At 47.8% G+C, this 25,419-nt stretch overlaps 2 protein-coding genes across 5 annotated transcripts; one reads left to right on the forward strand and one right to left on the reverse strand.

Moving 5' to 3' along the window:
* Window positions 1-770: 770 nt before the first annotated feature.
* HVCN1 (hydrogen voltage gated channel 1) lies at window positions 771-6,034 on the forward strand. 4 transcript variants are annotated; one of them, XM_038152271.1, is made up of 6 exons: window positions 771-834; window positions 2,258-2,480; window positions 2,940-3,044; window positions 3,272-3,503; window positions 5,268-5,380; window positions 5,686-6,034. In XM_038152271.1, exons 2-6 carry the CDS (start codon window positions 2,283-2,285, stop codon window positions 5,749-5,751), a joined length of 714 nt encoding a protein of 237 aa, XP_038008199.1. In that variant the 5' UTR covers window positions 771-834; window positions 2,258-2,282; the 3' UTR covers window positions 5,752-6,034. The 4 variants fall into 4 exon arrangements, with proteins under 4 accessions (XP_038008199.1, XP_038008200.1, XP_038008201.1 ...); XM_038152272.1 differs by having other exon boundaries at window positions 831-891; XM_038152273.1 differs by lacking the exon at window positions 771-834 and adding an exon at window positions 949-1,016.
* TCTN1 (tectonic family member 1) lies at window positions 6,035-19,912 on the reverse strand. Its single transcript, XM_038152258.1, has 15 exons — window positions 19,702-19,912; window positions 17,985-18,105; window positions 15,748-15,878; window positions 15,221-15,387; window positions 14,724-14,811; window positions 13,781-13,890; window positions 11,180-11,200; window positions 10,650-10,775; window positions 9,955-10,080; window positions 9,538-9,620; window positions 9,050-9,190; window positions 8,591-8,747; window positions 7,789-7,914; window positions 7,286-7,430; window positions 6,035-6,496 (listed from the first exon to the last, which is right to left on the reverse strand). The coding sequence occupies exons 1-14, from the start codon at window positions 19,862-19,864 to the stop codon at window positions 7,287-7,289; spliced, it is 1,704 nt and encodes a 567-aa protein (XP_038008186.1). The 5' UTR covers window positions 19,865-19,912; the 3' UTR covers window positions 6,035-6,496; window position 7,286.
* Window positions 19,913-25,419: the final 5,507 nt, after the last annotated feature.

The raw sequence follows: 25,419 nt of genomic DNA on the forward strand, positions 1-25,419 counted from the left end.
GGTTTGGAGCTCCACCTGTGCTCATTCTCCATCGCCCTGGGAAGGAGAACAGGGATGTGTGCTTTGGGATGAGGTGCTAGGAAATATTTCGGTTACAGGAAAAGATTTAAGCACTCTCTAGAAGGAAATCCTTTCAAAGAAAGAAATACCTTTGGGTTTTAGCACTGAAGAACTGGAGAGATATTTATTCCTTGGAGAAAATTAGGAATGTTTCCAGTTTGTCCCAGCAGAGGTGCCACAGAGATGGGTCCCAGGTGCTTTTCACAGCTGGATTTTTCTGAGAACTTCCCAAACCAGCTTGTGTTTGAGAGATGGAGGGGAGCCCTAAACATGAAGGGGCCTCTGACAAAACACGAGCTATAAATGGGGGCAGATTAATCCACGCCTGATTCCTGGATTTTCCAGCCCACATTGATCCCTGGACCTCCACTGACTTCATGGGACTCATCTGTGTCCGTGCTCAGCAGCTCTCTCTGGGATCGGCAGAGTCACAATTTAAATTCGCGACTGTCCTGGGTCTTTGCTCGTTTTTTCGTGTGATGGGGAAAAAAGTTTAAAAGCAATGGGGAAAAAAAAAAAAAGAAAAAAAAAGTTTAAACTCCATCCGGCCTGTGTGTTTCGGAGGGACGAACCGCGGGCAGCCTGGGGGAAAAAAGGCTGCGGAAATAGGAAATGTCGGGGATGGAAGGGGGGCTGGCTCGGGGACCCGCTGAAGTTTGTCGGGGCGAGGTGGGGAGGAGGCGGCGGGGCCGCCCCTGGCCGGGGGGAGGCGGAGCCGGGCCGGGGGCGGCCCCGCGGCGGCGGGAGGCGGCGGGCGCAGCCGGGACGCGCACGGTACCGGGGACCGGGAGAGAGCGGGGGGCGGCCGGGAGACTCCCGGGGCTCGGCCCGGTGGGTGCGGGCCGGGGTGGGGGGGGTGACAGCGGGACCCTCCCGGGGCTGCCACGTCCTTCTCCTCGGGGTCCCGCCGCGGCCCCGAGCTCCGTCCTGCTCCGGGCGACGCCGTGGCAGCTCCGGTCAGTGCTGGGGACGGGGGAGGCTGGGAAGGCCGGGGGTCCTGGACGCTCCATCCGCCGGCGGCTCCGGGCCCCGCGGCAACCCCGAGGCCGTCCCGCACCGGGCAGGGGGCTCCGTGCCCGGGGCCGCTCCCCGCGGGCTCCGCTCGGCGCCCGGTGGCGGAGAACGAAGGTGCTGCCCCTGTGACGGCACCGTGGGACCAGCTCCCTCCTCCCGGCAGGTGACGAGGTGGCCCTAGCTGGGAGCGGAGCCCACCGCGGCCCCGGGGGGTCCAGGAGAGGGCGAGCAGCCCGGGGGCACCGGCGGGCCGAGGGTGGCTTGTGCTGAACTCCCCGGGCGGCTCTGGCAAGGACGGGCGCCCGCAGAGCGGGATGGGGACGTGCTGGCAGCAGGAGCGGATCTCGGAGGATTTGTGGGCCAAGGCTGCAGGGCTGCCCAAAGAGGAAGGGAGGCTGGCGGGTTTGTGATAAGAACACGAGAGCCTCTTCTGCAACCAGCCACGCAGCCCAGCTGGAGGCCCCCGGATCTGCTCTTCCAAGGAGCTCGGAGTTGCACTCATATGGTTTTTATTGCTGGAGTGTGGCCCTAATCAGGAGTTTGGTTTGATGGTCCTGCCCCTCGCTGGGTACCCACAGGGATGGGCTGAAGCCGGGATGCCCGAGGGTGAGGCCAGCTCTGAACGGAGGAGATGGGGAGGACAGTGTCACCCGCCTGCCAGGTTGGAATGTGGGCATCACCTGCTTAATTTGCCTGCAAAGGCTGAGATGACAGGGTGTCATTGGCGTTAATGGAGGGAAATTATGGCTGTTCCTCATCTTGGCTGTGTGGCTGGAGGGTGAGGATGCTGGGGTCAGCTTGACCAACAGTTTCCCTGGATCAGTGTTAGAAACACAAGGGCAGCTGCCCCCACCTCCATCACGAGGTGCCAGATAAGGGCTGGAGCTTTTTGCTCCTGTAATCAATGCTTTGTTTGGAAAAGTTTGGAAATACCTTGTGAGGAAGTTCCTTGTTGTAGGGCAGCACAGCGGGGTGCAAACAGAACTGGGAAGGCAGCAGGGACTCGCGTGGTGCCGGGGGAGGTGATGCAAAACCAGCGGTATCACCATGAAGCAACTTCCCGTCAGCCAGCTGTGTCGGAATGTCACGCTCTTGTCACCCTCGCTGGGTGAAAAAAAGCAAGATTTGGCATCCTTGGCCAGCCCCAAACGGGGAGGTGACACTCTGCTCTTGTCCCTGGCAGGGTGATGCCAGCTTGATCCAGAGCCATGTCCAGGTACCTGAAGCACTTCACGGTGGTGGGCGACGACCCCGTGCAATGGAGCAACGACTATCGGAAATGGGAGGAGGAGGAGGAGGAGGCTGGGGAGAAGCAGCCAGATGGAGAGATCAAGCTGGAGCCCCCCAGGAGACACATCTCCTTCCAGTACATGATGAAAAAGCTCTTCAGCTCTCACAGGTTTCAGGTGAGGCAGAACAAACCCAGACCAAGGGCACTTGTGACAGCAGAGCTGCTGTGGGACAGAGCTCAGGGAGAGCACTGAGGTCATGAACCCCACAGTGCAAAAAGCAGCTGCTGAGCTGAGCTGTCCTGTCGGAACAGAGCAACTCTGCTGCAGGTGCAGAGTCCCCTGAGAGGAGACAAGCCCCAGTGCACAATCACCACGGCTCTGGCACGTGCTCTCCTCCTGCTTCCCGAGCCCCCTTCACCAAGTGGGGTCTTGAGGGGAGCCAGATGGTTCCATGTGGAATAACCCACCATTCAGGGCAGCAGGAATGGGAGCAATGGAAAGCTCCATGAAACACAACCAGCCAAATCAGGGCTGTGGGCATCAGGGTGTGTTTAGCTGAAGGACTACATTGGCTCCTCTTGCTCCTCTGTCTGTGCTGGCATGGGATTCATGTTGGTTTTTCTCCTCCAACAGATTGGGGTTGTCTGCTTGGTGATCCTGGATGCCTTGTTGGTTCTTGGGGAATTGCTTATGGATTTGAAAATCATCCATCCGGACAGATATAATATAACCCCAAAGGTAAAATGAGTCAACATGAGCAGCAGTTCCCTCCCTTTGGTGTCTCAAACCCCCCTGGATAGGCTGGGCAAGGCAGGACCTGGACTTCCAGCCTTGCTGAGCCGGTGGTTGAGGAAGAAAAGTCCTCAGCCCTTCTCCTTGTAGAGCCAAACCAGAGGCTTTCCAGCCTGCTCTGCCTGTGTGCACTCTGCGGGGCTTCCTGCCTTAAACTTGTGCTCTTGTCCCAGGTTTTCCACTACCTCTCCCTGTCCATTTTAACCATCTTCCTGGTTGAGGTGGGGTTTAAAGTCTTTGTCTACCGCCGGGAGTTCTTCCACCACAAGTTCGAGGTGCTGGATGGGATCGTTGTGGTCGTGTCCTTCATCCTCGACATCGTCCTCATCTTCCGCGAGCACGAGTTCGAGGCCGTGGGGCTCCTGATCCTCCTGCGGCTCTGGAGGGTGGCCCGGATCATCAACGGTGGGTGCAGGGCTGGGCTGCATTTGCCAAACTTCCCTGAATTACCTGGGCTTTGTTCCTTTCTCAAACCCAACCCCAGGGGTTTTGCTCTCCCAGCGAACTCAGAGTTCCACCTGTGTGGATCTTTAATCAGGCTGCAATTCCTTTGGAGCAGCGACAATCTGCTGTTTGTGTTGCTGTGATGCCTCAGGTGCACGGCAGCCAGGCACATTCCCCCTAAAAAAACTCCATAACCTGTTCCTGCACCCCTCTCCTGGACAGGGATGGCTCATGTTCTGCATTTCCATTGTAGGCTCCTTTTGGCAGGGGAGCCCCTGTCTCCCTGAATTTGCTGCTACAGCAGAGTAGGTTTTAATGCTCTGTTCTGCTGTGACTCCATTATCCCCTCCAGGGATGCTGCAGGGAATGTCCTGATCTTACTCTAGATCTTTCTTGCTTGAATTCAAAGGGCTTGCCATAAAAAGAGAAATAGAAAATGTCCCCAAATCAGGCTTTAGTGATTTCACTGCTGTAAGTTGTTGCAAATGGATGTAAATTCGGACATATCTGAAACAACCAAGCATTTTCTTCCTTCTTGAGGAAGGAATTTTGGGATTCCAAAGAATATGGCAATGACTTATCTCAAATGCCTGAAACCTCAGCTCAAGCTCTGTTCTGTGTCACTTTTGGGGGGTGCTCCATATTTGACACAGCTGGGATCAGAAGAGGGGATTGCTGGGGCTGTGCCCATTGCCCTCAGCCCCTTTCAATGGGGAGAAGGTGCCTGCTCAGAAGCTGCAGCCAGAGAGAAGAGAGATGTGAGAGCAGCTTGTGGCTTTCCATAGCTCAGAGTGAAAGTCAGAGAGAAACTGGATTTGCGTGGGGCTGTGGGAGCCACGGCAGAAAGCCAGGACTGCAATTATGGGTAAATCCCCTCATCCTCGGGTGCTCCAGGCTCCCTGCCAAGCTTTATGCAATGTCCACCTGCTCGCAGCAAAAAGGGACAAAGGGAATGTGCCCCACGCCGGGGTGTTGGGTGTCAGTGCCTGGGCACGGTTCCTGTCGATGTTATCAATGCAAATGAGCAGCAGCGCTGCTTTGTCCTCGGAGAACTGAACCCCCAGAGCCCAGACCGCTGCCTGGAGCACTGGAATCAGCCAAGATCCAGAGCAGTTGTGGCGGAGGGAGAACGTGATGTTCTTCAAGCTCTCCTCGAGCTGCTTTGTTTTATCTTTGTGGGAAGAAAATGCCTTCAGTGTGGGGGCTGAGTTGACATGGGATCACCTAATGGTGCTTACAGAGAAATGACACCTCACACTGCCTGCTCTCACTGCAGCTGTGCAAGGTGAAGCCACAGCCCTGCGGACCTGAGGATGTGCCAGGTCCTGTTCTGCCAGGCCAGAGTGATCGGCCCAGGGGGTGGAGGAGCCCTGTGGCCCAGGCCTTGCTCGAAAACTGCTAAAACACAGCAAAGCTGCCCCAGCTGCACCCCAGGGCTCTGCCAAGGGAGCAAATTCAGGAATTGAGTGGCAGTCAGAGTGATTAATTCAGCTCCGAGGCCGGGCTGCCTCTCCCCAGCAGAGTATTGGTATCTGAACCCCTCTGGTGGCTGATTTAAAGCCCTTCCTCATTAAGAAAAGCACTTGGGAAGGGTGGTTGAAAATGACAGAAGCTGAGCTGGAGAGGGACACATTTAACTCCTTGAGCACAGAGCCTCTGTGCTGGGAACTCCTGCTCGTGGCTGTTTTACAATGAAAAGCAAACCCCCTGTGAATTGTTCCACAGGAATCATTTTATCGGTGAAGACCCGCTCGGAGCAGCAATTGTCCAAGTTAAAGCAAGCAAACCTGAAGCTTGCCACGAGGGTGGAACAACTGGAACACAGCTGTTTGGAGAAGGTAAAAAAACCACTTTTAATTTGGCTTTACCTGCTAATGGTGATCCTTGTGCAAGGTTGGCACTGCTGGCTTGCTTTCCTCATGGGAAAGTGTGGGGTGAGCTGGGCTGAAGCAGCACAGCCCTGCCCGTGCCTCCCTGGGCTGCTCCTCCTCAGAGGAACGATGTCCCTACCTCTGTCCTACTTCTTCTGGCCAGGTTGTGCTGTTTTCCTGCAGCAGGAGATACATTACAGCAGTGGGAAGATCTGTGGGAACCTGGGAAGCTGCTTGCAGGCTGTTAATGGTTTGAATTTTGTCTCCTACAGGAGCAAGAAATCGAGAGGCTGAATAACATATTGAAACAGCATGGACTCCTCAGCCTGCAAAAATAAGAGGCCAGTTTTCCAAGGTGGGAATTCTGCTTGAAGATTGCAGTTGGAATCTGCCAGCTTGACCTGAAAGGTTTTTCTGTCTCTTTGCTTCCTCTTGTATTGTGTTTTCTATAAACATTTTCTATTTGACCCCGCTTTGATCAGACCTTGGGATGGCAAAAATAGTTCTACTGGAAAATTAATCACACACAGTCCCTGTAAACAGTATTTTTTTTTCTTTTCTTGTACAGTTGTACAGTCAAAACTGCAAAATAATTTAATAAAGACACATCTTTACAAGCTATACATCCAGAAAAGTACCGCTTATTTTAAATATTTTTTTTTTCTGTGATAACATCCTTTATTTTCAGCAAACTTGCAGTACAAATTACAACAGCCCAGGCTGAAAAGGTAATTTCTTCTCCACCAGCTGCCTGCTCATCATCAATACATCTCTTTGCCAACCATTCTTTTCATACTGTTGGTAGTTTCCTCATTTCTGTTGCTGCTTGTGCCACTTTGTTATTTATATAACATCCATTTCAGAAACACCAACACACCACTCCTTTCCCTGACAAAGAAATCGGCCCCAAAATAGAGGCAAACATGTGCCATCCTACGTCAAACAATGCCTTGTTCCAGCAGCAGATCCCAGTTCTGATACTGCCTTCCCTCATCTCTTCTTCCCTTTTCACTGCTCCCTCACAGCCCGTGGGGCTGCAAAGCTCTTTGTTCCCCCAGCTCACAAATCCATGGATGAAAAGAACTGTAATATGTAAGAACAGATGTAGGTGAGTGTGCTGCTGGGAACAGTCAGACTCCAGAAAAGCCATAAAAAAGCAAATTCTAAAGGGCCAGGCTGGTGTTTGAATTTTTTCAGGTGCTAGAGTGTCCCTGTGGAGAGGCTGTTTGAGAGCTGAAGAGTGAGGTTTAAGAAGTGGGAATTCTGAGAGATGGTGGCTGCAGCAGGTGTCTCCAATGGATCTCAGCCCCACTCAGCTGGAGGGGTCACTGAAACCACAACTCAACTGTTCAGGTTTTTTACAAAAGGTAATTAATTAGTGGTGTGGGGAAAACAGCCAGGAATATGTGGCTTGTTCATCTATGCAAGGAGATAAAGCAGAGACCTTATCTAATAAATAGCACATGATGAGTTTAATTAGCAATTTAGCTCTGCTGTTGTGGGATAATGAACTTGCTTTCCCTGTGTGTCCCTGTGCTCTGCCCTTCCCCTCCTGCCTCTGCTGGCCAGGCTGGGGCTGGATCCCACGTGCTGGAGGGGTGGTGGCTGTGACTGGGCCAGAGCCACCAGCAAGTTCAAACTGCAACCTTTGTCCTCTCTGCAGAGTTATAATTGGGGACTTTCCACTTCATGGGGGTTTCTTCACCCTAAACCTTCTGAGAACCCTCACAAGGTCTCATCCTTCCTCTCTTGGCCAAATTTAGCCCAGTATCTACAACTTAGAAGAAAGTGATGGCCCATCATAGTCACAGGATAAACAATGGGCTAAAAATAAGATAAAGCAGAAATATGGGGGTTTTTATGCATACTTACCTTAGACAAAGGGATAGAAAAAGTCAAAGGGTAACTTGATGTTAATGGTGGGCCAAGCTTTGTAGCTTGGCTCTGCAGGTGAAGAAACGTCAGTGAAAACCACAGAACTTGTTATAGGAATAATTCTTTCCCTTCCTGAGGGAAGCTACAATCAAAATACAAACAGGACTTAGCTTCAGTTTTCTATTTGTACAATCATTTATTTGGTCTGGGTTATATTTGCTAAAAATTTGTTTGTTTTTTTTTTTTTTTTGTTTTTTGTTTTTTTTCTCTATCATTCCATGTTTCTTTCCACAAATGATATATAGATTTTTATTGAAGTGTGTTTTGGCAAGGAGCCCACAGCTGTGTTTGAGCTGGAAGAGAACTGCTGGGTGTAAATGCATTCTAATGTGAAGTGCTGCCTTTAGATAATGAGATTATCTGGGTCATTGTCACACAGCTGATACCCAAGGAAAACAAGCCACTTGTTTTATCTTAAATCCTGTAATTTAATTACATACCTGCTTCAGTGTGGTGGAAGTGATTGTGGCTGTAACATTCACTATCCTGGCTTGTGGATTGACCAGGGATCCATATTTAGTCCACTTCACTTCTATTCCCAGGGACACAGGTATCTGGCATGAGCTCTGCAAAGTGTGAGAAATCATCTCATTGTCTGCCTTATGCAGAAACCATCACAGTAATTAATTATTAATGTTATTAAAAGGGTAGAATGTCCCCACAAAGCTGACTGAGGAGGTCACCAGAGCAGCTGGACCCTGCACTGTTGCTGGGCAGGACAAAATCCTGAACTCTGCCAGGGCAGAATTTTGAAGGCTACAATGTTAAATATTTTTATGCATTTCTCCTTGAACTCTCACACTTCTGGCTACAGAAACCATTCACTCTTTAGCTGCAGAAGCATGCAAGAGACCATCCACAGTCTTATACTGTGCTTCTCTGTCTCTTGCCCTGGCCTGGAGTAAGAGAGGAAACCCTGATTCTGTTCCTTCCCTCCGTCACCTCTGGGGCTTCATCCTTAGAAGAACAACATTCCAGCCTGTATTTAAACAACTCATTTTCTACCCAATATTTTGCCCTGATCCACAGCTGAGGTGCCTGGATACCAGCTTGATTAAATATAACTGCTGCAGCAAGAATGAAACTCTCTGTGAATATTCCATGAGTTTCTTATTTCTGCATTCCCAGCCCCATTTTCTCCTCCAGTTGGTTCCTGCATTTTTAGGGTGTGAAGCTGAGCTGGTGCTGCAGCACAGGCACAGATCTCGTGAAGGTGGAGGGGTGGAAGTGGTTTCACTTCACCTGTTCTGAGATGTGGAGCTGAGTTATTGGCACCCAGTCAAGCACATCCTGGGCTTGAGAATTCCCAAATGAGGCCACGTACTCAGGAAAGCTTTGGCCCTTCAGCACATCAAGGAGGGTCTGAGCCAAAGGCTGGCATTTCATAGCTGCTGTAATTCTTTCAGAAAACAAAAAAGAAAAAGATGAGTTACAGCAAAATCCATTGGTTTGGCACAGTCATCATTTCTCCTTGCCCTCTGCTCTGTTCAAGCCTTCTGGCTACAGTTGCTAATGTACACGATCTTTCCAAGAGAAAGACCATTGTTAATTAAATGACATTTTTTATAATTAAATACTCCATTCTCAATACTCCTCCAGCTGTATAAATGGCCCAGGACCTGAATAGAGCCTAGGGAAAGGGAAAGGGTTGTCAGAGGGTTAAAAGCATTAAATTAAAAAAAAAACCAACAAACTTCTTACCGTAACTTACAGCCTGATATCATGTTATAACCAAATAATACTGGGGCTCTGGCTCCCTGTGCTGCCAGGCAGTCCTGGGTGGATGTGCTGCGCAGAATGGTGAGCTGGCTGTGTTTGTTACTACTCTGAATGATGCCAGATGTAACACACAGTTAAGGGAAATTAAATGCTTGATGGTTATCAGGACAAAAAAAGAATTCTTAATCATATCCTTAAAATATAGCTGCAAATGCTATAATGGCTCAAGATTCTTCTCACGGTGTGAAAAAGCACCAGGGTGTGCAATGGAGGGCTAAATGTACCTCACTACACAGTCCCAGGAGATTGCAGTCAGGACTGAGTCATTCCCTCCTCAAACACAGCCAGGAAAGCACATTTTTATTTTTGGTAGAGAACAGATGTATTTCATAGATGTCCGTGCTAGAAAGGGTTGGTGAGGATGGACCAGAGCAAGTGAAGCAAACAGAAATGCAGCAGGGAAAGGATATCCTTGAGGCTGGAATCCTGCTCTGACAGGCAGCCCAACAACATAACCAGGATTGCCACTGAGAGCAACTGGCTGTGTATTTTCCTGCAATGCAAACAGAGCTTTAGTTCTTATCCTGCACTGAAGTGGTTGGAAAACACAGAAATATTTCAGTTATTTTAGGATTATGACCTGCCTTGAATGATGAGGGCAAGACTGTAAGTAAGGCTTTGCTTTCTCTGTCACAGTCACAAGCTGGGGCTCATAAATGTAACAGATTTTGGAGGCCTTCCTTGCCCAGCTCTGAAATGCTGCCTCATCTGGGCATCCAGGGCAAGTTCTGCTTTACCTTGCTGCTAACAATTGTTCTGATTCAAGTTTAATAAGTTTTGTAATTAAATGTCTTTTACCAAGTCACCCGTGACATCTCCACAGTTACCTGAGTGAAGCTGATTTCGAAGCTCTGCTCTATTGAAAGTGCTTCTCTGCTAATTGCCCCCAAGACAAAAGCAGCAGCTGCTTCTATTATTTCTCCTGTGTCTGTGTAGGTAATGTGATAATTCACCTGAAAATTAAACATTTTAGATATTAATTTAGATAAATACATAAGAGAAACTAGAAAAAAAAAATTAAACCATGCAAGTATTTTCTTTCTTCTTTGCTTAAGAAACTCAGCTCCAGGGTGGGGATGGATTTTATCCTCTAGAGACTGGAGCCTCTTCACAACTGACTTCTTGATAAACCTAAGCACAGACACAATATTCATGTACTTTAAAATTCAAAGATGATGTGCAGCATCTATTCCTCTCCCTGTCATTAGTGCACCTGAAATCATCTTCTCCCAAGCATAAAGTAAATTCCAAACTCATGTCATTGCCTGCTCTGCCACATACACAGAAATAACACCAGGATTTCAGCCTGGCTCCATGTTATATTGCACAGAGTTATTATTGTGTTGCAAAACACTCCCTTTTACCCAAAATCCGTGCTTCACCCATGACATTTACTTTGGAGATGTCACAATATATGGAAGCTGCAAGGCCTTCTGACAGCTTTGCAGCTTGGGAATCAGAAGTGATTTGATGCACAGATGCTTTCCATCAGCTCTGAGGAGGAAAAGGCTGCCAGACCTACCCCAAGAACTGCATTGATGCACAGTTCATCCAAAACCATTGGGAGCCTCAGGTCTTCACTACTGCTCAGTAAAGTCCTCATTCCATTCAGAGACTGGACAGCTATGGACTGGACAGCAATATTCACCTGAAAAACAGACTCGTGTCAGCTCTGAACACTGGGTATAATTAACTTTGGCTCTTTCTGTGTTATTATATTTGTGACCTTTTCTGTTCCACAGCAACAGCATGCAGTAATTCTCTGAACAACTGCTGTGTTACAAGTGCTGCTGAAGCTCAACCAAAGGCTCTGGGTTTAAATAAATAAAGAGATTTTCTTGAAAAGAGAGAGTTTTATATGAGAGGAATGTATCAGGCTTGAGTATTTGCAGGCAGCATTTTATCTTGGAGTTGCTAAGTATCATTACTGATAGCAAATGAAGTAATTTTTTTAATGTAAAGATTTGATCAATCAGTGAAAAATTCCCACTGACTCTAACTTAATAAGAATTTTGCCCACAGCTCTTCCAACTAATTTAGAAGGATACTTACCATCTGACTTGATTTGGGCACCTGAGGGAGAATAAAAGGACAAATTAAAGCAGTAGCAAAGGTCTGACCTATTGCATATAGCAGTCAAGTAAAGCAGGTAAGGCTTTGTCTATTTAACTCTTTCTCATAACAATCATTTTTATGTTATGAAGTTAATTGAATATAAAGCAGAGTATCCAGGAAGCATGAAAAGAACTGCCACAATCCAATTCCCTCCTTCTTCTGACTTTTAGAATTATTCAGAGACCACCAGTTTAGGAAGCCTGCCAGGCTGTGCTTCCCAAAGAAATGAAGAACTTTTGTTGTCCTGTTCCATAGTTTCATAGTCTCTAAACCAATACAAGAGAAGCAAGTGTCTCTCTTGTTATACAGTTGCCCCACTGAAAAGTTCCACCAAAAATATTTAATGGAAAGGCAGAAATGTCAGACCAAGGTCATCAATCAGGTAAAAATACTCCCATGGAGCACTGTTTTGTCAAAGGTTTTACTTTTCTGACTTTCTAATGAATGTTTGAGTCACATCTTTGGGAAGGGAGCAAGGATTGGACTCTGATCATGAAGCAATTCTGCAGAATTATGATGGGATACTGAGAGCAGTGACTCATCTCCTGCCCCAGCAGGGAACACATTCCTGGGAGCTGCAGACCTGAAGGTGGTGCAGGTACAGTTTGTCACACATTTATCACCCCAAGGTACAGCCCAGCCATCAGAATGAGCCGGATGAACAAAAATCTCTGCAAAGATTAGACTCATCCTTCAGGGAATGGTGCTAGGAGGAGTGAGCACCACTCCTAAAGTTCTGTTTGTCCATGACTGGGGTGATGGATGGTGTCACTGGAGGTCACTGGCAGACAGCACTGCAGCCACGCTGCTGCCTCAGCTTCCCCCCAGCAGGGAGGCAGGAAAGGCAGGAACAGCTTCACCACACCAAGCATGGTGTGGGTGAAGCTCCACTGTGAGAGTCCTGCTGGGAGATTCCAGGAATCCCCAGCCCTCCTTGGGTCTGCTGCTCAGGCCAGGGCAGGGAGCAGAGTTTATCTGCAGCAATTCCCAAAATGTTGTTCTCACTCCAGCTGCCCATCCTGGCAGGGAGGGTGGGCTCCTGGGCATGGGGCTTTCTGTAGGACCCGCTGTTCCAGTGCTCCCAGTAAGGCTCCCTCAGTTACTGGTTTGCCGTTTCTTTTGCCGGCAGCTCCACCTGCTGGCACCGGGAGAGCTCCTGCTCTGCCCTGTGGCCACCCTGTCCCCAGTGCCATCACTTTCCAGTTGTCACATCCCACCTCCAGCTCCCTTTGGGAAGGGAACCTTCCCACAGAGCATCTCCAGCAGCTTCTCAGGCTTCTCCAGTTCCTGCAGCAGATCCCTCCTAACATCCAGCGTGCTCTGGGCAGAACTCTGACCCCTCCCAAGCTCAGCCATTGCCTTGGCAAGCAGCACAGGGATAAGGGGTTATGGATTTTCCAGTCAGGAAAGGGAATTCATCTTTAAATCAAACCCACTCAGCTGCTGGAGCCCAGCCTGAGCCATTCTTGCTCTTTTCTGGTCCTGCAGCCAACAAGAACCAATTTCAGGAGGACATGGAGACACTCAAAGCCCTTCTGAGGCAGAGTTTTCTCCACTTCTTCCACAGCAGGAAGATGAAAAGCCAACATTTGGGAGCAATCCTTGGCTGATTTCAATGAGATCCTGAAGGAGCAGGAGAATGATCCCATCTGTGAGGGTGTGAACTGCTTAGTGGGCTTTCCTTGCCTTTGGGAGCTTTGAATCTGTGAGCAGACTGGAAGGGGTCTTTAAGCAGTTACTCACTGCTAATTAAATGAATTTCAATAATTACATAAATTGAAATGATTTTAATGATGAAGAGGTTGCTGTTTCTTTACAACCTTCACCTTCTGGAAGGAACCATCAGGTTAAGGTATGATGCATTTCAGGTTCATTTTTTTCATGAGTGATTTCTTTGTCTTCTTGAATATCCTTACAGGGGATTTATTTGTACAGAAGACATCATCCCCCAGTTGAGAAAGGGATGAAAAAGTAGGCAAAGCTTTGAAAAATAACCCCAGACTGGATTTTAGCAGGCAGGATCCAAAGAAACCTGCTCTCAGCATAAAGAAGTGTCAGCCCCCACTATCAAAAACTGAGGCTCGGAGGAAAGGGGCAGATGCACAGGATTAAACCTGACAGGTTCCTTTCAGTACAAAAACCTTTAAAACTCAGATTTCTTAGAATTATGTGCTCTGATAAATGGGCTTCTTGGAAAAGCCTGAACATGCACAGGAACATGAAACTGCACTAGCTCAGTGCCACAACCTTGGCTCTTCAAAACTATTATTTTTTACTTTATCTTTGACTATATTATTTATATTTGGCTAAGCAGAGAACAGTAAATGCTTCTGTTACCAAAGCTTGAAATAAAAACATTCCCAAAGGCTTTCTGTATAAAAGTCTGCTGTAGAAGGAGATGTTTCTTCTCAACCCACAATTTAAAAATACAAATAAAACACAATATCCCTCAGCAAACAGAAGTTACTTCATTCTGCAGATGTAAAAGATATAAAATAGGAGTATTTCAGCTAGATGACTGTTTCAAATCATACTTACTGCCAAAATGCTGGAGTTGATATAAAACAACATGCTAAGTGCTTGAATGCTGTCACATTTTTCCACACTTACTGATCTAATGCATTTTGTGGCTTGGTTTACTAAAAACGCTGGGGGAAAAAAAAGTCACCAAGTATTACTGGAGGAAGTGAAAGAGCAATTATGAAAAGCATAAATGAGAAACAATACAAGAACTTAGGTACCAGCAAAATTGAAAGTAAATGTCATTTCTATTGCAGGTAAGGTTTTATGTGAGCTTTGAAGAATGAAGCTTTTTATATTCTCAAAAAAATGCTATGAGAAAAATTATTACTTCTTAACAAGTAGAAAAAGCTTCATGAAAATTAATTTTTGAATCTCTTAATAAGATTTTTTTTCTTTCACGGCAGACTTCAGTCCTGTAATCACCACCCTGACTGTTCTGAGACCACATTTAATGACGACAGTGGGCTTTGGGAAATGCAGGCGTGGGTTTGGTTGTGGTTTTTTTTTCACCTCCACCTCTGTAGATTTTCAGGAAATTGTGTGAAAGGTTCAAATGCAGATCTCAGCCTGCAAATCTGACTTGGAGAGGAACCTCTGGGCAAAGGGAAGCTGCCCAGCAGCTTGGTGCAAACCCCTCCTCCCTCAGGGTGTCACCCTTGCACTGTTTGCTTAAAGCAATTATGCCAAACAGAACATTTTCTTGTTGGATAAACAAGATTTTAACAAGATTCTCAGGGATTTACATATCTCACTTTGAATGTTTAATAGAGATGCAACAGAATTTCCATTCTATGTCTTAAAAAACCAAACAAACAGAGAAACAGAAGTGATTTGAAAATTATCTGCTTGTGAAACTTTAGCTGAATTCTCCATGGGGAGTGTGCCAGATTTCTGACTGACTAATCTAAAAGCACAGTACTACAAAGCAAAAATCTGGGATTCAAGTGCACTTTCCAACCTGCAGGATTTGCATCAGAGCACCAAGAAGAGACAACAGGACTTGGCAGCCTCAGAAATGCATCCTCTGTCTGGACAGGAACCCCATACTGCCAAATAAAAACCACAGTCAGGTACACAGGTGTGTTTCAGCCCATTTTTATTGACAACAAATATGAATAAAAGCAGTACTTATTTCCCCAGGATCTCTCAATAATGCTTTGTGCAGCAATATTTCAGTCACTGCTACAGCTTGATGCTGAAAATAGCAGGGGAGAAGTGTCTTGTTTTTCAAAGATCTTAAAAATCTAGTTCACTTTTTAAGTAACTAAACACAAAACATTACGTTTCTTCTTTTTACATTTCTATATTTAAAGACCAATATAAATTTTGCTTCTTCCAGCAGAACTGCATTATTTAAAAGCAGATGCAAACATTGCTGATTTCTTCTTTCTGGAATAATCCAATACTAATTGCATCAAATATAATTTACCTCCTATTGAATCGGAGAGAATTTACCTCATATCTGGAAGTTTCGTTTGCCTCAGGGGGATTTTGAGCATCTGTATCCAAAATCCAGCTGTCAGGCTCAGCACTGAAAGTGGCACCTCCAAATTTGTCAAGCAAATTATCAAAATTTTCTGCAGTTGGGATTTCGGGGGATTTGAGGTACAGGGCTTGTTTATCTGTCAAAATATTTAAAGAAGGAGATAATTTAAGGAAAAAAAAAAGATACAGAAACAATACTTAGTAACAACGAGACAACTTTAAACATGATTTATTTAAGATGCTAAATTATTTACAAAAAAAAACCCCAAACTATTTTGTTTTTCCAACAGAGAAGACCAAGAGTACCAGATGTTTAATTCTATGTTTTCACAAGTTGAAAGGATCACAACATAAGGACTGTGAGCAGACAGAATTACCAGTTTCTTGAGAGGTTTAATAAAATAAAAATAGTTTTAAATTTAGTTTTTTTCTGGTACCTAAAGAGCTTACAAAAAAATAACACCACAATGCTTAATATTGCCTACAACTCTACTTACAGTTTGTAGCATGAATGCAGAAAATACTGGGATTGACTTGGTCAATTAATTTAAATATCCTTTCTGGTGGATTTGCTTCAACATCAAGAGAATACACAGCAGCTTTCTGACTGCACAGCTGGCTGTCACCTCTGCAAAGAAACAAAATAAATCAATGATCCACTAGGTTTTAGTGTTGACCAGATTTTAAAGTTCTTTAAATCTACTGAGGCAGCACCAGAAAAATTTTAAAAGCATGAAATTACTGAATTGAACATGATTTGTAGAACAATTGTGCATCCTTAGAAGGTTCCTATTGTTTTATACTCTGTGCTTATTAACAAATAATAGAGAATTCTCCAACGTGTTTTATTCAGCAGAGGAAACTGTGAGCAGCAGCATGAAGGAAGGTAAGAAAGAGACTGGGGGAGGGAAAACCAGGGACAATATGAGACAGAAAATGCCAAACTGGGTGGGATCCAGATGGTTGAGACCCCAAAAATGCAGGGCTGCACCAGAGGCCACACACAGCTCAGCAGCACTTTCCTTCCTACAACCCAAGTGGGATGTCAGAGCAGGAAAACAGGTCAGTTTTGTGGATGTTGGAACAATATTAATTTTGAGCAGGGAATGGGAAAATTCCTGCTTGAGATGCATGTGAAAGAAATGGCAGAGTGAGGAATAGGAGGTGAAATAACCCAGCCTGTCTTGGAGAAGTGTTTAGGGCTGTGCCACAGGCTCACCAAGAGCCCAGAGCTGCAGGAGAATGTGCCAGCTCAGAGCCTGGCAGCACTGGGGTGTCCCACATGCCACAAACACCAGCTGATGATCCCTGGGAAACTGGGATTTAGCAGCACAGAGCAGCTAAGGACAGGCCCTGGAGAAGTGAAATGACTTTCAGAAATTTTGAAGCCTGGAGTTAAGCTCTTCCACGAGTTAAGTCATTTGTTAATAGGATCCCACCATAAATCAAACCCAACAGGATCCCACCATAAATCAAACCCAACAGGATCCCACCATAAATCAAACCCAACAGGATCCCACCATAAATCAAACCCAACAGGATCCCACCATAAATCAAACCCAACAGGATCCCACCATAAATCAAACCCAACAGGATCCCACCATAAATCAAACCTTTCTGCTGCTGTTTCAGAGATCTCACGGCCTCTGCCTTGGGATCAGCCAAAAGAATACAAACATGCAAATGTAGATAAACTCTGATGTAAATAATGAGACCCACAACACCTGCAGGCACTGAAAATCCCCTGGCTTTTCATGCAAAAAAAAAAAAAAAAAAAAACCTTTTACACAAAAGAATTTGGGCAAAGAAACACAATTTCATTTGAGGCATTTCAGGTTGACAAAGGCAGCACAGTCATCTTAGGCAATTAAAGTGTCACTCAGGAGGGTGTTGATTAGACCTTTCTGATCTATATAAATATCTATAAATGGGGAGCAGGAGTCTTTTGTGTGCCAGAACAATAAGAAACCACAGTCTGGCATGACTGCTAATTCAAATTCCAAAGCACCAAGAATAAACCCAGTGCTCAGATCGGCATAATTTATACAGGAGGTGGGTTGGAAAGCTGCACTTATTGTTCTGAGAAGTCACCAAGAGGATTTTTTGCACATTATTATTTTGAAGTGAGCTTTCTTAACTCCTCTTTGAGAAGATGGAATTGGGTGAAGGTGTTTTCAGATTAAATAGCAAAGAAACAACTCTTGGCTTTACTTTTTTTGGTATAATGTTACATTTTATTGTTTGTGAAGTGGCAGTGGGGGAGCAGGTTGGGATGGTGACTTGGAAAATTAGGGTCAGAAAAACGCTCATACTATTTCAACAAGCTCTGAACTGATTGTGTGGCTGATATCATAAATGTAATCAAAGAGGTCATTGATAAATTCACTGATAAAAACTGGTGACCTACAGGAGTGGCCGGATTGGTCCTTTGGGATCAGTTTTCTTAAATCTCAGACACTGCACTGATCAAAGTCTAAAGATGCATCATTCTTACCCCAAAAAAGCAGCACCACCTAAATGCCAGCAGGGAGGAGCACGGGGAAACAGGAGCAAAGAGGGAATGAGGAGAGAACTGGGTGGGAGGAGGATTTGCTGCTTGCCTGGCTGGGGACAGAGAGCAGGAGGGGCTGGAGGAAGGAAGGACAGCAGCAGGGAGGAGTGGGAATTGCTCCCAGGAGAGGACAGGCAGCAAATGAAGAAGGATTTTGTGCATTCTGGTTATTTCTGCACTCACATGACCACCGGGGCCGAGCACGCGGTGAAGAGGCTGAAGTCCTCGGCGCTGCAGTCGGGGTCACAGCAGCAGTTGGTGTCACACCGTGCCACCAGCAGGTCGCACACACAGAGCCTGGCAACTGCAGCAGAGAGTGAAATGAGAAGCGCAGCGGGGACACCTCACAGCACGGCACAAACACTTCCACTGCTCACCTCGCCCTGGTTCTGATAGCGGCCAAAAGTCCTCTCCACATTCATGTTTTCCTGAAGTTATTTTTAAAAGCCAGCTTTTCTGCTGCTGAGCAAATTTATTTGGAACACGAGGACAAAACCAAGCCGTACTAAAAACTGTTCCCTGAGAAGCAAAACCCCAATTCAAGAGGGATTTTGGAGGTGTGAAAATCTGCTCAGCCTTGCAGAGGAAAAAAAAAAAAAAAGAGATACCAACAAGGTGTGTTTATCTGCTTATTTCAGCTGATTGGGAAGAAAAATAAAACATTTTGAAAGAGCAGAGATGTTTATAAGTTTTGAGGATGGCTCAGGGTCCAGGAATACATTTCCCTGATGTGCCAAAACAACCACAATTGACTTCTTTGAAACTATTTTTTCTCTCTGTGAAATATTGTAATCACAGACAGAGTAATTGCCAATAATTCTGTAAACTGGCTCAGTAAAATACACTTGGCAAATTCTTCAAACTTTCTGAGGTCTTCAAGTTTATAAATTCAAAGAACAGATATTATTCTACTGAAGTGTTTTTGAGAGTTGCTGTTCTATAATTAATCTAGACTTGAGAATAGCACAGAAGGAGGGAAATCAAGGCCAGTGTTTTATAAGAAAGACATTCAAAGAATATTTTCATAACTAATTCCTTTATTTCACTTTGACTGCTGCCTGTTTCCCTGTGCCCCCCTGGATGTTCTCTGACCACCTGAACGGCATCCAGGTATTTCCTGGAATCTCTGAAGTTCTGACTGTTCTGTTGGCTGAGCTCAGCTCTGGATCCTTAGCTCACCCTGTAAACAGAGAAGTTTAAACATGGACGATTACATTGCAAGGTTATGCCTGTGAGATTAGGGATTTAAGTCCCTTTTCCTTAAGGATGTAGCACTGGGGTGGCTTTCCTTCGGCAAGTAACCCATGAAAAGCTCAGCTGAGGGCAACACCACTCTATAAAAAAAGTGATATAAAAGTGTAGCAAATTATACAGCGGGAAACACCTTCTGAGAACACAGTAACCAAACTTTGTGAGCTCTAATTTTATGACAATGTATCCACAGCGCCTGGGGCAAAGCGTGCATCCAGCTCGGGCTGTGCTGGAGCTCCCCAAGGACACCGGGGCAGCCCGGGCTCCTGTGCCAGGTCGGAGCTGCCCTCTGTGCCCAGAGCAGCGCTGGGTGGGCAGCAGCCCCTGCCCTCTACCCCCACCGACCCTCAGCGCTGTGGAATGTCCTGCTGCGCGATGTCCGTGCCCCCATCAGCGTGCCCGGGGCCTGCGGGCAGCTCAGGGCTGGCTGAGGCTGCCTGAGGAGGCTCCGAGCGGCCTCGGCTGCAGCTCCCAGGGTGCCCGAGCAGCGCTGCAGAGATCCCCGGGAGAAGCCGGGCGCGTGTGCCCGTCCCGAGGGGCCGCAATGCGAAGGGGAGGCCAAAGGCCGAATGCCCGAGGGAGGCCTCGAGCGGGGCTCCCCTCAGCCGGGGAGCGCCGCCGGTGCCCGCAGCGCCCGGAGGGCACCCACCGTCCGTGACCGGGGCCGGCGCGCTGCGGACCCGCGCCTGTGCGGCATCACGAGTATCTGCGGGCTCCGCGGCCGGCTCTGCAGCCCGGAGCGGCGGCGGCGGCGGAAGGAGGAAGAGGAGGATGAGGACGAAGAAAGCCCCGAGCCCCGGCGGCGCCGCCATGGCGGCCGCCCTTAGCAACGGCGCGTTGCCAGGGAGCGCGGGGCATGACGGGAAGGGCGAGGCCCGCTCTCGCGAGACTTGGCGGGCGGAGGGGAAGGGCGGCGCCCCGGGAACATGGCGGGCACAGGGAGGGCACGGCCCCGGGCACGGCCCCGGCTATCTGCGGCTCCTGCAGCCGCCCTCGGGCTGCCTCATCGCCCCCCAGCGCGGGGAGCCTCGGGGAGAGGCCCCGCGCAGGGTTCTGGCTGGGTGTGGCCGTCGTGGTGGTGCCAGGAGGCCGCTTGTGCCACCCAGCGCCCTGAGGAACAGCCCGGCGGTGATGAGGGGCCGGTGCCCCCCTCAGAGCCAGGGAAGGGTTTCAGGTGTAGCGATCCGAGTGTAACCCACGAAGGTGGTTTGGGAAAAACTCTTAGAAGACCCCGCATTAAAAAAAAAAAAAAAAAAAAAAGAAAGGAAAAAAAAAGGCCCCTTGTGACATACAAAATATCTATTAGATTCTATGTACCTATAACTATATTTCACGTACTTTTGCAACTTTTTTTTTAGTAATCTTTCCAAAGTAATTTTTAAAGTGTTAAAGTTTCTCCTTTTGAAGATGCTGTGTGTCCTCAGTGCTCAGTGAGCATATTCCGTGGTCATTAGTAATCTTTTCTTGTGCACAGTTATCTTTGAGGTCTTTTTCAACCTAAATTATTCTATTTTTTTACTAATTTGGAAAAAAAAAAAACAACCTGGGCTAGAGAGTGACTAAATTATCATTGTTCCTTAGGGTTCCTTAGATCTTTTCCAGCCTTAAAAATTCTTTGATCTGTTTTTATTTCCCTGACCAGGTTCATTATTCTCACCTTGAAGGGGAGGCACCAAAAGCTCCCAAAAGCTCTAAAACTCCAGCTGCACCCATTGAAAATGGAAATAACTGCACAGTGCCCCTCCTCTGCCGTGCCCACACCCCAGGAGTGAGGGAGGAGTCACACAAGGCCACCGAGGCCCTTTGGTGTTATCAGAGCTGGGTTTGAAACAGCTCCAGTCATGTGGAACAAAGCCTGGAGTCATCCTGACCCATGGAAAGGCCTCGTTCCTCCAAAGGTGAGAGCCCCCTGTGCTCCACTGTGCCTCAGAAATTACACCAAAATAACCTCACCAGAAATAACCTGCAGCCTGCCTTCCTTGTGACATGTACCCCAGAATCTCTGTGTTTGCCTTCTTCCATGGGGATGAAGAGCTGGTGTTTTCAGTCTCTCTGCTGTTCCTGAGGTAGCCAAAATGCTGCTGCTGGTGTTGGGGTTGTTTGTTGGTTGTTTTTTTTCTTTTTTCCCAAGCTCAGAGTGACTCCACACACTTCCATTTTGAAAAGGACCTGTAAAAATGGCACCGAACTTTTATTTTCTTGCTTCTCACCGAGGCTGTACCAGGACTGAAGAGAAAATGTGCCCGTGTTTGGAGGAAATCCTGGGCATCTCGACATCTCCATCCCTTTCACCGTCCCACAGCAAAGACAGGCAGTCCTGCTGAAGGACAGCTGCAACACGTGGCTGAGACAGAACCTCCCTCTGCATGGAGCTGCTTCAGGGCCTTCAGCTTCCTTGGCTAAACTCCCACATGGTCAGTTAACAAGGATGGAGATGTTTCTCCTCCCTGCAAGTCCTGCAGAGTTGAAAACTTGGAATTTTGCAGGCTAAGAAGGAGAGTGGTGCTTGGTTTATTTTATCATCACTGGTTGTGATGTGTGTCCTTGTTCCACTGCAGTGTCATGAGGTAATTGATACCAAAACACCCTTATTTGTTAGTTTACATGCTTCTGATGCCTTTAGAACCAGTAAAAAGGGGCTGATGGCGTTGCACGGGGGAAAACAGAATTTAACACATTCTTCTTGCACGGGGAATTACTTGGCAAAGCTGATGGTGCACAGGGGGACCAGACTCCAAGATGAAAACCAAGCCTTGCTGAAATCTGAAAGCACAGATTGCACCCTGGATGAATGTGGGCAGGAGCTGGATGAATAAAGAGGTATTAATTCTTACTGCAGCTACCATTGAAATGGAATGGAAGTGGGCAACTGTTCAAAAGCAAAGTAGGATGGAATTAATCTGCTTTTCTCGTGACCTTTTTTTTTTTAGGGCTTCACTCACAGCAACAGTTCACCTAAATCCACTTAAAATACTTGCTGTTATAGGAAAAAACACACCTTTGTCATGCAGAGAAAGGCAAGGCATCTAAGAAAAAGCATTCGAAAAACTCCCCAGCATAAAACTCACCCTGGTGTTGGACTTCTGGAACAGGTTCCAAAGAGCAACTCCAGGTGTGTAGGATAAGATCAGGACATCAATACATAATGCTTGTTCTCCAGCAGAGAGATTAATTTATCCTGTCAACATGAGCTAATTAATAATTAAAAGAGCACTGTGATCCTTATGGGGGAGGTCCTAGAAAATGAAAATTCAAGCAACTTGAGAGGCAGTAGATTCCTGTTTATTAAAAAACACGTTCAGGGATTTACTCTGTCACTGTTCCAATTACAGTTTCAGCACCAAGATTCTGATGTGCATTCAAGCATTATAGAAGCTGTGGCTGCCCCATCCCTGGAAGTGTCCAAGGCCAGGCTGGAGCAACCTGGGATAGTGGCAGGTGTCCCTGCCCATGGCAGGGGTGGAATGAGATGATCTTTGAGGTCCCTTCCAAACCATTCTGTGATTCCTGTTGGTGATCTTCTGACTCTGCATCTTCTCTTGGCTCCTCACGTGGGAAGCCTCATGTGGTCCTTCTCACATTAGTTTTCTTTTTAATCCAGCTGTGCTGTCCTGAACTTCATCTTTTCAGGGCTGACATGGGGTTTGCCCTATGACAGATCACTTTACAAGTCCGAGTGGACAGGCATTTGGAATCAGAGTCCAAACAAAGTCAAACCAGGCTGAAATAAACTGCATTTCGGTCTAGCACAAGATTAGCCCTTAAATAAATAGTGAGGAGCTGGGGCAGTCTGTACAGCAGATGGCATTACAGGTAACATTTATCACACTCCAATCTCAGGGCTCAGATACTTGGGAGGGAGGATTGACGTCAGCTACCACTGAATCAGTTTTAAAACAAGCTGGAAACCTGCTTGTGCCTTCAGCAGTTGATTGTTTTGTGCAGCACCTCTGCTTTGCACCCCCCAGTGCATTTATTGGTCTGGACAAGCCTAGCGGGAAGAGTTGATTCTGTTTTTGCAGCTTAAGTGAGCTGATGTAAATAGATCTTGGACTTTGAGGTGGGAAGATTCCACCCAGCTGCAGTAACCAGGGGGATGCCCTTTGGTCCAGTTTTTGTGCCAAATTTGTGCATTGGGGAATTTTAAACAAATATCACTTGGCAGGATATCAACTCTGAGGGTACAAGAATAACACTGAGTAAGGCAGCAGGGCATGGGCTGCGAGGGATTTGCAGGGAGAACTATCCAGGCTGACACTGAACAGTGGAGGAAACCAGTTCTGAAGCATTTTATTAAAAATAGTTGGGGTTTTGTCTCACAGGAGCTCAGAGATCCTGTGAATGAAAACCAGGAGCAGTTTTTCATCTGGGCACAACATCCTCGTGCAGGAGTGACGGAGTTCATCAAAGGTTACTAATTACCATGGAAATTTTGAGGTGTCTGGCTGTCTGGACAGACTTGGGTGGGTGACTTGGGATCATTAAGATTGGAAAAGACTTCCAAGATCAAGCCCAACCTTCAACCAAGTACCCCCATGCCCACTAAACTGTGTCACAAAGTGCTACATCTGCTCATTTTTTGAACTCTTCAAGGGATTGTGACTCCACCACTTCCCCAGGGAGGCTGTTTCAAAGACTCTCAAGGATGGAGGAGTGTGAAGAGCTCCTGGTGTGCCTTGGCTTGGGAGCATTAGGGAAGCAGAGTCGTGCTCTGCCAAATGAGTTTGTCAGCTCTGAGCTCACGATGTTCCTCAGCGTTTGAGCCGTGGCTGCTGGGCAAAGTGGCACAGAGAGAACCCTTCCAGCCCTGGAAAACTCAGCATTGAGGCATGGAGAGCTCAGCTTTAGCTGGGGGTGATCACAGCTGAGCAGCACAGCCAGGTAATGCAGGACAGGTCACCTTGCACCAACCCGAGCTGCCTCAGGGCACTCAGCAGCACAGAACAAGGGCTGGACTTGAGCTAGACAGGACCTGGACGAGGAAGAGGAAGGAGGAGACTCAAGGAAGGGAAAGAATGATTCTGTGGGGGAAGCTCTGCAAATATGTGCTTCCCTTTGCTGATAAAGGAGGGTGTGAGGCACCGAGAGGAGCCACCTTGTTTGTCTGCTCTCACACCCTGCCGGGCCCTGGCAGCAGCACTCCCTTATCTGCAGCACATTGGCACATTGAGCTGCGCAGCCATCCCCTAATGCACCACTCTGGGCCTGGGCTGCTCCTCGTGTTCATTCCCTTTCTCCCCGTTTTAACAGGAGGATTCATTTTTTTAATAAGTTTGGATACAATTTCAGCTTTAGCTGGATAATTCTCACGCATTGTTTTAGACCTTTAGCAGTGTTAGAGGGGCAATGTTGTCTCTGTCAAGGCGCACAGGGAGCAAAACGCCTCCCTGGGATAACGAGGGTGCTCCAGCAGCGTTCTGTGGTGGATTGTGGCACAGAGCTCTTCCTTTCACTGCAGCAGCTCGTGGGGCAGGTTTCACACCTGCCTCTGCTGTATTTACACCTCTATTGTTTGTTATATAAGTGGTAGCAGCCTCTTGGAATTAAAACGAATTTGCAGAGCGACCTGCTGGGAACTTCCAAGGGGACAAAACCATTGTTTGCACACCCACGAGCAGCAAGGAAAAGCGAGCCGCAGAAAATGAGGAATTGGGTCTTTTTTTTTAGTACTGAGGGTCTCTGCAGCATTGATGCCTGGAAGCCGTTACTGTTGAAGTTGTCCAGCCGAGAGCTTTGTGTCACTCCCAACTCCGCCGAACGTGGTTTAATGGGGTTCGAGCGGTGACTGCACACCGCACCCTCCTCGTGAGGCTTTTGTTCGGCATTTCACGTTCCTTCACCAAAATGGATGAACTGCCAGCCTTGCCGGGGGTTCGCAGAGAAGGCTCTCAGGCGCGGGGCTGAGCTGGCTGTGTCCCGGCGAGAACAGGGCGAGTCATCCTCGGAACAAAAAAAAACCCGAGACATTTCTGCGCGCCGTGACTCACATAACCGTCCTGGGCAGGCACGGGGCACCGGCGGCCAGCGAGTCCCCGCGAGTTATTCGGAGCACGCGAGACACGCGGGGCGTGGAGGGCAAGTATGTGGGTTAGGCGCAGCCGCGCTGTGCCCGCCGTGAGAACGTTAATTGCGTTAATTGCGTTAATTGCGGCCGGGGGCCCGGCGGGGGCGGGGGCGCGGACCCCGCTCGGCGCCGCGGGGGCTGCCGGGAGCCGCCCGCGGTTATTGTTCCGCAACATGCAAATGAGGCGGGGCGGAGAGCCAATGGGGGGCGGCCGCGCGCCGCCGCCGCGCACGCGCGCCGGGAGGCGGGGAGGGGGCGGGGCCGGCCGCGCGCCCCGCCCAGCGCCGGGGCCCTCAGCTCACC

This window comes from Motacilla alba, chromosome 15 (assembly GCF_015832195.1).
Source record: "Motacilla alba alba isolate MOTALB_02 chromosome 15, Motacilla_alba_V1.0_pri, whole genome shotgun sequence".
NCBI lineage: Eukaryota > Metazoa > Chordata > Aves > Passeriformes > Motacillidae > Motacilla > Motacilla alba.